Genomic DNA, 12,349 nt, shown 5'->3' with positions numbered 1-12,349 from the left:
TCTTCAGCATGCGCGGAGTTTAACTCTAAAAATGTGGTTCTGCCGACATCGAGCAGAAACTCACGACTGTATGCGCGCTTAAAGACAGGTAGATGAGATGAAGATGTGCAAAAACATTGCGACTTACAAGACAAAAAACACGAAAACACCGATTTGTCGGGAGAGAAAGAAGCCGCTGCGACTGCGCGCGCCGCCATCTTTGTCTTGCTCCAAATTAAAGGTCACTTGTACTAAAAAAATGTCTGGCTTTAATGATAATTACTTAGTTATTTTATTTGTTATTTTATATGATTTATATAATTATATGATTTATATTATTATTAATCCATTACACACAACCAATTTTAGTTTAACAGTTATTATAAATTATTTATTTTAAATGAATGTTAATATATATTTGTATGTTATATAAATAAGCTGTAGAATCAATAGATAATGCTTTAAAAATGACTACGTGACCTTACATTTGAGTCTCTATCGCTGTATATTTCCAACCATATAAACTAACTTAAGTTTCACTTGTGACTGCACTGATAAAGCTAGATAATTTATTTTATTTGTCCTCTTTCATGAACAAGTAATTTTTTTCATTGTAAATGCATTTAAATTCATCATATTCTTCAATCCTTTAACCTTTAGCAAAACCTTTAACCTTTAACCAAGGCTCGTGATTGGCTGTTCGGCAGTGACGTCTCACATTCACAGCAGGGGGCCCCCTTGCTCTCAAAGATCTCAAAGTCTTATTTTTGAATTTGGCCAGCGGTTGGCAAATAATTGTAAACTAAACATGGCCAAACATGAATGATCATTTCATTTAATGCGGTGCGCTATCGCGCCCTCTACATAAAAATCAGGCAAATCATGTAACGTGAATGTCATACAGTCTCTTGCTCTTACTACAAAAAAAGAAGAGATTTCTTGAGCGCTTTCCGTGAGCGCGATTCGAGAAGGAGTGAAACACAGACCAATTTTTGCCTTATTTCAAGTACAAATACCTAAAAATCAATATCTTTAAATCAAGATTAATGTAGAAGAAAAATGACATAAGATATGTAGGTTGAGTTGTTCCAACAAGTATTAAATTGAGCAAAGTTTAGAGCTAACATAACTTTTAGGTCACACGGATGCGCTGTTTATGTCGTTTACGATTTGATTTGAATGAAAACAGCATATCAGTGTGATCCAGCTGACACAGAACAGCGTACGCAGTTTGCGTTCAGTTGATACTCTCCAAAATAGCGCTACGCTGATGCAGAGGAGACGAACTGTTGAATAAAGTAATTATTTTTGTTTTCTTTGCATACAAAAAGTATTCTCGTAGCTTCGTAAAGTTATGGTTGAACCCCCGATGTCACATGGATTATTTTACCGATCTCCTTGCTATGTTTCTGGATGTTGATCGTGTTAATTTATTTAGGGCTCTATAGTGCGACCATTTCAGTCGTATTTGCCACTGAAAACTACTGCGTGCGACTATGAAAATATATTTAGGAGTACCAGTGCGACTGACCCGATCAGCATATTTGTGTTTGTGCTGAGGGAGCTTTAAAGGTTTCTAACGTACTTACGTGTTTTTGCAGCATTGAGTAATGTATCACAGACGTATTCTCTCATTATAACAAAAAAAGTGTAAGACAGAGTGTAAATAAGAGATTAATTGTGCAGTGTAAGGAGCTTCGTTGATTATAATGGAGTTTTGTGAGATCGCGATGAACTAAGATGAATGACAGCATATAATGATTATTAAGGGAGTTTGCCAATGTGATATTGATTTAATACAACAGTTCATTAAACAAGTAGTTAATATTAAGTGACTTATATTGTCTGACTACAACACTATTGACTTATTTTGCTCTATTTCATCAACGAAAATAGTTTCAAACAAAGTCTCAGCCAAGCCGCTGCGCATCTCCATTGAAACACAGCGGCGTTTCGTTTATGAATGAACTGCTCGAGTCAATTATTCAACTACCCATTCGACATTCACGTACTTCATTCCTGAATGAATCAGCCGTTCGAACGAATCAATTAAATGAATGATTCAGTGATAAAATCCGTGACATACCACCACCTACCGGCAGTTTTAGTTTATTTTTTAAAGTATCTTTTCTGTTATTTAAATCATTTAATATTTCTACATTCAAAATTGTATATTTAAAACATTAAACTAAACATGAATTTATGAATTTAATTGCACTTATGCAACCTCTGAGCCTCATTAAACATCTGAAAATGCATCTACAAGCCACTTGTGTGTTCTTCTCTGCCACCTCTGTAGTTCAAATTTCTTAAATACTGATTTCATTTGATTGGCATCTTATTTTAATTGTTTTTATTGTTAATAAAAAGAACAGCACTTTTAGAGTTCATCCCACTCATTGATGTGAGCATAAATATTGGGACAGTTGAACATAAGGTAGATATAAAAGATTAAAAGCTATTATTTAGTTGGAGATCCCTTGCGCACAATCACAGCAGTGAGTCTGTGACCTATAGACATCACCAGACTCTTGGTCTCATCCTTTGAAATGCTTTTCCCAGCCTTTAAGGCAGCCATTTCCAATTGTTGCTTGTTTTGGGGAGTTTCTGCCTTTACTCTTGTCTTCAGCTGGTGAAATTCATGTTCAATCGGATTTAAATCTGGAGATTGACTTGGGCAATCTAAGACTTTCCATTTCTTTGCTCTTATAAATTCCTTGACTGAACTGGCAGGGTGTTTTGGGTCATGATGCAATATGAAGCACTTCCCAATGAATCTGGTGGCATTTTCTTGAATATTGGTAGGCAAGATGGTTTTGTACCCTTCCAAATTCATTCTGCTACTGTCATCATGCATTAAGTCATCAGTTAAGTTGAGAGGGCCTGTTCCAGAGGCAGCCATGCATGCCCATGCCATGACAACACCTCCACCATGCTTTACAGATGAGGCTGTATGCTTGGGATCATTGCAGTTCCCTTTTTGTCTCCACAGTTTTGCTTTCCCATCACTTAGATAAAGGTTCATCTTTGTCTTGGTCCATAAACACAGTTCCAAAACTCTTCTGGCTCACCTTTGTGCTTTTTTGCTAACTCTAATCTTGCCTTTCTATTTTTGGTGCTGGTCAGAGGTTTGCATCTTGCTGTGTAGCATCTGTAATTCTGTGTCAAAGTCTCCTGAGGACAGTAAATTGTCAGAGCATCACCCCAGCTTTCTGGAAGTTGTTGGGTGATTTTACAGACACGTCTTTTAGGATTCATTTTCACAGCTTTTATGATTTGTCTGTCATCAACTACTGTTGTTTTCTCAGCCGATCAGGTCGTTGTTGGTTGCTGGTGTCGCTGGTGGTTTCCAAACTCTTGATTTCTTCATGCCCTTTGTTTTTGCTAGAGCTCTAACTGACTCTTATCCTCTTATCTTTTAGCATCCAAATCACTTGCTTTTCTCTCAAAGTCAGCTCCCTCGTCTTCATCCTGGTTTGTGTGTGTCATCATCGAATGCAAGATTCAGAATGCAGAAGTAATGGATATAACTGATACTACACATTCCCTGCTTTTAATATTTGAAGAATTAATGCAACAGGACACAGCTGATCACTTAGAAAGACCTGTGAGGCAACTGTTCCAATACCTATGCTCACATCAGATAGGGGGATGAAACTCTAAAAGTGCTGGACTTCTTAGCTGGTAAAACATCTATGTGTTGAATCACCCAATAATAAAATGTGACATTCTGTAGTTTTGTCTCATATTCATCTTTTAATCATATTTGTAAATGTATTGACTCCACAGCCAACAGAGCAATTTTGTCTTCACTGTTCCAATACTTTTGGAGGGCACTGTATATATAAAGTGACAAGCTAAGTAAGCCTGGCAGGGGAGCATCAGTGAAATGCTTATATTTCAACATTTGCTTCTGAGTAATTTACTCAGGAATATTATTAAAACTAATTTAATGACACACACTAATATGAAAACTTTTCAGTTATGGGAACAATGGCAATATTCTCTCTTTTTGGCAAATTGTTATTAAGAGTAACAAACCATGGTCATTTAGCGTAACAGATATATTTGTGTAAAAATGAAACAATGTACTTATTCTGATCTGTACTTATTAAAATACAAAAAAAGAATAGCCTATGTGATCATACATTTTTTTTTTAAATATATATTTTAAATGACTCGCACATCCTTACAAAATCTTTGTTAAAAAGCCTAGTGGTTTGAAGGACATTAGCAAAGTATAAAGATTTAAAAATGAAAGATAATTTAAATTTGAGGGCTGCACTGTGATGCTTAAATAGAGTCTTATAATATGTCATCAAATGATTCATGTTTTAAATATACCTAACAAGATTTTTTGGTATATAAATATTGTTACACTGAATGTCATTTTAGTGTGCGTCTTCTGTCAAAAATATCAAGTTAAACAGGATACATTCTAATGTATGGGGGAAAACAATTAAAAATTAAAGCTGCATGACACTTTTATTTATTTATTTTTTGCCAAACACCTTATAGTTGTTTGGAATTTGCTTTGGTGAGCTCATCAACAATAATAACAAACATTAAAATACAAACATAAATACATACATACATGCACGGCTATATATGTCCCATCAATTATAAGGAGTGAAATACAGATGCATAGACACCAGAGGAATTAAGAGCGTGAACAATCCTATAAGTGCTGTTCAAAAAATGTGTAGACTTAGTTTTAATTGCTCTAAGGCGTCTGCCTGAAGGAAGAGGCATAAAGAGGTGTCTGGCTGGATGTAAAGGATCTTTCAGGATTTTTAAGCCTTTTTTCTGCAAACGTGAGACATAAATCTCATCAATAGTGGGAAGATCATAACCAATAATTTTCGAAGCAATCCGAGATATATTATTAATCTGACTTGAGCTGTGGAGCTACCAAACCACACTATAAGTGAAAAAGTCAGCACGCTTTCAATGACAGCTCTATAAAAATTGAACATACCAAGAACTAAGAATTGGGGGCTTCAAGATGTTGTAGTATTGAGTGGATACACAGAGCCGCAGCATCATCAACCAACCTATTAGCCTTATAGAGAATTGGTGATCCAAACAGATTTTAGAAATTAGATACCTAAGCACCATTCGCTCAAAGATTTTCATAGCAACTGAAGTTAGGGCCACTGGTCTGTAATCATTTATTTATTTAATTTATTTTAAAAAAATGTTATGCTCAACACCCTTTTCGTCTTTGACCCATATACAGCCAACTTACCTCTCTCCCATGACAGTTTTCTGGCATCCCTCCTCCACCCTACAACTAGGAGGTTCTATATTAATCTCTATGTTTGTCTGTGGCTATCTCCTCTTCATCTGTCAGTGGTGCTGGTGCAGGTCCTCCTCCCATTTTGTGAGCCTCTGCCTTATTGCTGTTGGCTGAGTAGAAACCAAGTGTTAATTTAATTTCCCTAAATGTAACGCGATGGATTAGAGAATGTTTAGAGAACATTAGACAATGAGGGGAAAAAGCTGCTGCATATTGAAATCACTGAATGAATATTAATTTCATTGTTCGTCAATGAAACGACTTCTGATTTTTTAAAGTCGACTTTTATGTGAGTCACATAATGTGAAAAGTTTTATGTGAAAGTCAACTAGTCGCTGATGACGTCATTAATGAACAAATAAGTCTGGAGCTGTGACAAACACCTTGTGCACAGCTATGGCATATGAGACAGCACTGCCCACATGACTATTGCTCCTGTAACAGCTTTTTTTTTTTTTTATCAGTTCTTTCGTCTTTGGGTCGTTATATTTCTCACATATTTCTGCTTGTTCTAAATCAGATACAGATAAGTAGCTCAGTAAGATTACATTCATATGGATGAATGCATTAGTGAGAACGATTGCGTGTGTGAATGAATTCTGCCTGGCAGCGTCTCTCTACTAGTAGTGAAGCTGTGGGATTTAGTTAAGAAATATATGCTAACTTTTCAGTTTCTAAGCTATTTTATTGAGAAATCACAGAACAGTGTTGACAATACATTTCCACTGAATGATTCTGTGCGCGCGATCTGCACGTGATGTATTGTACGCACTACTGTTTGAAGCCTATGTGTGTGCATTACAGTGCAGCAGCGCATTAGATTAGAACGGTGATTAACTTACCTGTACAATTCTCCCGTTCAGTTTTGACCATCCAGTAATATAATCACACATGTCTTGTGGAGCGCTTTCAGAGTATGAATTAATTTGTAATTTTAACTGTTTGGAAACGGAGCATAAATGTGAATTTCTTATCCTGTTGCACCCTCTATAGGACCAGCGACTAGTCGACGTCAAGCTAAAAGCGTGATGGCAGAGCACTGAAGTCGATTAGTCGGAGCAACCCCTAATGCAGACCTCTTTTTGTTGGGTGCTGTTGCCATGGTGAATTGTAGTTTTGAAGCTCCTTTGATCATAGCTTTTTATAGTCGTGGTGCACGCGCTTAACTCAGAGTCAGCATACTCGGAGTTGAATGAACTAACTCTGTTTTTAAACCGAAAACAAAGAGTTTCCCATCTCAGGGTAAGTCAACACAGAGTTCAAGTTATAACTCCGAGTTGGTTGAACCTCCTTATTGAAACGGGCCCCAGGACATTGGTATTCTTGGCTGTAGCATTTCCCAATTAAGCATTAAATGGGGGTTTATGAAAATAGTCATCTCAAGTACACACAGGTCAACTAATGATGTGTTCTTTCGGTTATTCAAAGTAGAAAGTACTTAACATTTTTCTTTTTTGTTATTTATATACATTTTTTTTTCACTTTCACATTTTGAAATAAATAATCTTAGTTAAATACTGTAACACAGGATAATGTGGCATAAAATAAAAGGGGAAGGGAAGAGTTTTAGGCAGTAACAATTTGCTTTAATGATTTAACATGGAAGTGAAAATATTGTCACAGAAGTTGAGTCCAAATATAAGAAAAGGATGCAGAAACTACGGCAGGAGGAGCAACTAAGACGCAAAACAGAGATTCATGAGATCGAGGAACGAAAGAACAGTCACATCAACATGCTGATGATGAATCATGAGAAAGCTTTCAGAGACATCAGGAACTACTTCAGTGACATTGTCTACAAGAATCTGGACATTATCACTTTACTCAAGGTAAAAACAAAATGCTGCTGGATGTTAACATGAGCGCATGCATGCATGTTTTGTCTGTAATGATTATAAATAGGGCTGTCAGTTTAACGCGTCAACTTAATTAATTAGTTATGAAAAAATAACTTGATTAAAATATTTTTACGCAGTTAACACACTTGCCCTGCCCCCAGATCATTTTATATTTCATACAGTTGACTGTTGACAAATATGATGCAGGGTAACTTCAAGATATTGGGTCAAAAATGCTCCTGTATGAGTTTTGTCTCATATTTATATCATATGATAAGCGATATCACACGAGCAGCTACAGCAGTGCTGTTTATGTCCAGATACCACAAGTGCATTTCAGTAAATAAGAAGTTAATACTGTGTTACATTTTAAACACAATATTGTCTGTTTTTGCTCAGTTTTGCCAACAAAAATATTACCTATAAAGCCACAGCAGAATTGTTGTGCGTCTCCGAGCAACACAGTGGTTAAGAAGGGATACGTGTGGCACTACTGGGCATGCGCACATCAACACAGCGTCATTTTTGTCACACTGTACAACAATAATTAGAAGGGATACAGCTCCGACCGGAAACGAACAATTACATTAATTTTCTACCTATTGTGTTTTATTAACGTCTACACCTACCCCTTACAATAATGAAAAAATAGTAATTATTGTTGTACAGTGTGACAAACATTACGCTGTATTGATATGCGCATGCCCAGTAGTGCCACATGTATCCCTTCTAGCCTTAACCCCAACACAGTGCTGTTCAGTTTTGAATCCGTGTTTTGAACGAATCAGGAGGCCCGTTCATAAAGTTAGCCATTTACTGAAATCCTGAATGAATCAGCCGTTTGAACGAATCGAATGCATGAAAGACTCATAAAGACATTTACCGCCACCTGCTGGCAGTTTTAGTTTCTTATTTTTAAGTTGTTTCAATTTAAAATAATTTGTTACCCCGCTGCCTTAAATGTTTTAGTTTATTCAGCTAAAATATTCCACTTGTCCCTTAAATTAACATTGAGTAACTTAAAATTTCAAGTTGACTAAACAAAAAAATTTAAGTCAGCAGGATAACAAATTATTTTAAGTTGAAACAACTTTTTGAAACTTTTTTTTTTTTTTACAGTGTATTATTTCATTTTAATAATAATAATAATAATAAAAAAAAACTTTAAAGAAAAAAGTGATAGTTCACCACCAAAAAATCAAGTATGTCATCATTTACTCAAACCTGAATGACTTAAGCCACTTTCTTTTGTGGAACGTAAAAGAAGGTATTTTGAAGACTGTTGGTAACAAAGCTGTTTTGGTTATCAACGAATTCCATTGCATGAATGAAAAAAAAAAAAATGTTTCTCAAATGATCTTCTTTTATATCCCATAGTTTATGTTAGGCCATTGTAGCCTAAATGTTTATGTGTAATAAATTGTTGAATCAAATAAAATATTTCTTTCTAAAGCTACTATTTGTAATGTCTAGCCTACTTAATTTTCATTTAACTCAAAAATAGCTTTAAATAATCTTTTGGGGGTATTTTTTACAGTCAAATGTAATTTGCGATTCATTCGATTAATTAATTGACACATCATGTAATTTATTAGATTAAACATTTTAATTGACTGACAGCCCTAATTATAAATCAAATTATAGAGTTTCTCTCATTAGGCTGTTTTAGGAACTTTGTTCAAAGTCATCATTGCATCTTCACAATTATTATATCTACGTTTTTATGTATCTGACAATCAAACTATATTTAAGTATGTTTGTGTGATTATTTGTCAGTTCTTAATCATTTTCTTCTCTGGTGAAATGTATACAGGAAGAATTAAAGGAGATGAAAAGGAAGGAGGAGAAGAGAAATAAAGAGATGTCTGAAGTGCTTGAGGAGAATAAGGGCCTTAGAGAGTCTCCACAAAAGGCCAAAGAGGAAGTCGCAGAACTCCAGAAACGGCTCGCCAACTATGAGAAGGACAGGAGTGCTCTAGCTGTATGTTCAGGGTCTACCGTAGCAGACACTGAATTATGATAGTGTTAAATGTTAACTGTAACAATAGTTTTAATAAATCTTAGTAATTTATGTAATTTTTGTTCTTTGTTTTGCTGTCAGAGAACAAGAGCTCATCTCAAAATATCTGAAAGTGAAATGAAGGAGTTTAAGTGGGTGCATGAAGTGTTGGAACAGAGATTTACTAAGGTGATGGGAGGAACAGCATCAGACCTTTTATAACCACTGAACTAGTAGCCTTAATGGTCTAGTGACAGCTTAGTAGAATTTTTTGTATCTTCATCTTGATAACATGCCTGCCATGACATGGAAATAATCTCTGTTCTGTGTACACATTATAGTAGTACACACCAGCCAGATAATTTTTAATTTGTTTTATTGTATTTTTCTACAACATTATTATATTGCTTAACAGTTATCTTTCAGATTTTTTTTTTTATGTGTACAACATTATTATATTGCTTAACAGTTATCTTTCAGATTTTTTTTTTTTTATGTGTTCATATTGATCCATTAGGACTGCTGCATGTGTAAGAACTGAAGACACTTTGTTGTGTAGGTTCAGTTGGAGCGAGACGAGCTGTACATGAAGTTCACTAAAGTCATCCAGGAGGTTCAGCAGAAAAGTGGCTTTAAAAATCTGCTACTGGAGTGCAAACTGAGTGCACTCAATGACACACTGAAGAAGAAGGAAGCGCAGCTCAGTGAGGTGCTGTCTGCTTCCAACCTGGACCCCAGCACTCTAAACATGGTCACCCATAAACTAGAGGTACATTTCTGTGCGTACATAGTTACATACAAGCATTTGCAGAGGACATACATAATAATATATGACAGAATTAGAAATATAAAAGTCAGTTTTACAGAAGTGTTTGTTAATGTGTCTCTACAATTGTGAGTTTTATTTTTGTCTAGGAAGTTTTGGAGTCCAAAAACCATACTATCAGAGACCTACAGTATGAAGTGGCACGAGTTTGCAAGGTAAGAAACGGTTCCTGTATAAGTCTCCATAAAGGGTTTAAATCAGGGGTCGGCAACCTATGACACGCGTGCCAACATTGGCACACAGAGGGATAATCATTGGCACGTGACCAAAAGGGAAAACTGCATACCGACGTACATTTTGAGGTAATCATTGCCTCAATCAACATTTAGGAATTTGAAAAGTTTTAAATATTTCTGAAACAATTTTCTGAAAACTTTTTAGATTCTGCACTATTTGCATGAAAATGATTACGTATTTTTTTTATCTGAACAATTAAAATATGATTATGTGATTATGTACTGCATGCATTTAAAGTGCTTATTAAAGTGGTTAACCAAATTTTTTTTAAATGGCACTTGATTTAAATCCCCTGATTTAAATCTTTATTTGCACATAAATACATGAAGCACTGGTATACACAAATGTGAAGTAATCACCCACCTGTATAGTATGGAATTCTCAAACAGTACATATACAAACCAATGTAAAAAGCAGACCACTTAGACAACACCTTACTCATGCACACACTAATACATTGACACATACACAAACTAGGCACACACATATACACATAAAACATTATGCACACATTCACAGTCTTAAAATCAATGTTAATGTGTAAATTGGGTTGAAACTAAAATATATATCTTAGAATAACATGACAGAATGCTTATGTGTCTCTGTGAATGGATGTTGAAATGGAAACTTAAATGAATCTTAAAATTTGACTGAAGGTTGATCATATGACTCAGGCACACTACCAAATAAAATATTTATTGTTATTAGTTTAAAAATACACTGTAAAAAAAAATCTGTAAAATTTACGGCAAAAAACTGGCAGCTGTGGTTACCAGAATTCTACCGTAAAAAATGCGGTAGCAACGTTTTAGGTTTTACGGTTTTAACTTAAATTTACAGTTAAATACCGTAATTTCTTTAACTGATATAATCTTAATATACCAACCTATTAAAGTACTGAAATCTGTTTTGTTCCTTTGAAATACACTGATAACCACCAAATGCAGGTGATGATGAGAAAGTCACATGATGAGCCAAAGCCCATCACAAGCAACTTTTAAACAATAGGATATACAGAAGGTGCACAGTGTCATTCACACAAGCACTAAACACCATCATGGTGAGACTCATTAAACTGAAATATGCTATAAACATTAATTTAACAACATTAGATGTAACATACAACCCTAATAAACATAACTGATAAGAAAAAACTAAGAAGAAACATAGTTATTTCAAAGAAAAACACGTCAAATTCAAACAGAATTTGAAATGGAATGCAGGGAATTCTGGGAACGTCAGTTTACGGTTTTTCCCTGTAAATTTTACAGGAACTTTCCGTTAACCATGTAACAGGTTTTTACCGTAGCATTTTCACAGTTTTTTACCGTTAAAATCACGATCATTTTTTACAGTGTAGCATGTCAGTTTAAAAATATCATACAATATATATGGATGATACCCTGTCGTGATTAAGTGTAGCTATCTATTTCCATCCACAGGCCCATAATGACCTCCTGAAGACTTCTGTAGCAAAGCTACAGGCATTTGGGATCCCTGTGGAAGAACTCGGCTTTAAGCCACTCGAGAGCAGTTCTGGACAGAGTCTTGGCCAGAGCCCAGCTGCCCTCGTTTATGCTTCAAATTAGCAAGAAAGGGAAAATATACACCCTTAAAACTTGTGATACATATAATGTCCACATGCACAGACACTTATGAAATTCTAATACACTAAAGACATTCTTTAAGGTTTGTATGTATGTGCAATTCATTATAAGTTATGGATATGCATGAGATTCTCTGTATCAGTGGTTTTCCCAACCTTTCTTTTCAAGGGACCCCTATTTTAACATAAACATTTTTCAAATATAAAAATAAAAAAACTATATAGACTGATTCCTAAAGCAACTGTATTCAAGTTTTTCAGTCAAGAGTAGTGAGTGATTTTTCTCTTTGCGCTTTGTTGTTTTATTAACGTTAAAGGAATAGTTCCCCCAAAAATAAAAATTCTGTCATCTGTCTGTCAATTCTGTCATGATGTTTTATTTTTATACCATCATTTACTCAAAAGTTGTTTTAAACCTGAGTGAGTTTCTTTCTTCTTCTGAACATAAATGCTATTGTGAAGAACGTGGAAAACCAAACAGCTGCTGGTCCACAGTGACTTTCATTTAATTTTTTCCTACTATCAAATTCAATGTGGACCAGCAACTGTTTGGTTACCCTCATTC

The 12,349-nt window shown here is 35.1% G+C and overlaps 1 protein-coding gene across 2 annotated transcripts in view; it reads left to right on the top strand.

Annotated features, from left to right (window-relative positions):
- LOC306887979 (dynein regulatory complex subunit 4-like) overlaps window positions 1-12,143 on the top strand; it is a 31,007-nt gene extending 18,864 nt beyond the window's left edge. Inside the window, exons 6-11 of one of the 2 annotated variants that reach the window (XM_079446056.1) lie at window positions 6,902-7,107; window positions 8,930-9,097; window positions 9,218-9,304; window positions 9,675-9,884; window positions 10,031-10,096; window positions 11,621-12,143. In XM_079446056.1, the coding sequence (XP_079302182.1) occupies window positions 6,902-7,107; window positions 8,930-9,097; window positions 9,218-9,304; window positions 9,675-9,884; window positions 10,031-10,096; window positions 11,621-11,767 (884 nt within the window). In that variant the 3' untranslated portion in view covers window positions 11,768-12,143. The remainder of the gene's footprint in view (window positions 1-6,901; window positions 7,108-8,929; window positions 9,098-9,217; window positions 9,305-9,674; window positions 9,885-10,030; window positions 10,097-11,620) is intronic. The other variant, XM_079446057.1, reaches the window with a different exon arrangement.
- The last annotated feature ends 206 nt before the right edge of the window (window positions 12,144-12,349 follow it).

This window comes from Barbus barbus (assembly GCF_936440315.1).
Source record: "Barbus barbus genome assembly, chromosome: 22".
Taxonomy (NCBI): domain Eukaryota; kingdom Metazoa; phylum Chordata; class Actinopteri; order Cypriniformes; family Cyprinidae; genus Barbus; species Barbus barbus.
The sequence above is the reverse complement of the archived record's forward strand: the minus strand, read 5'-3'. Positions and strand labels throughout refer to the sequence as shown.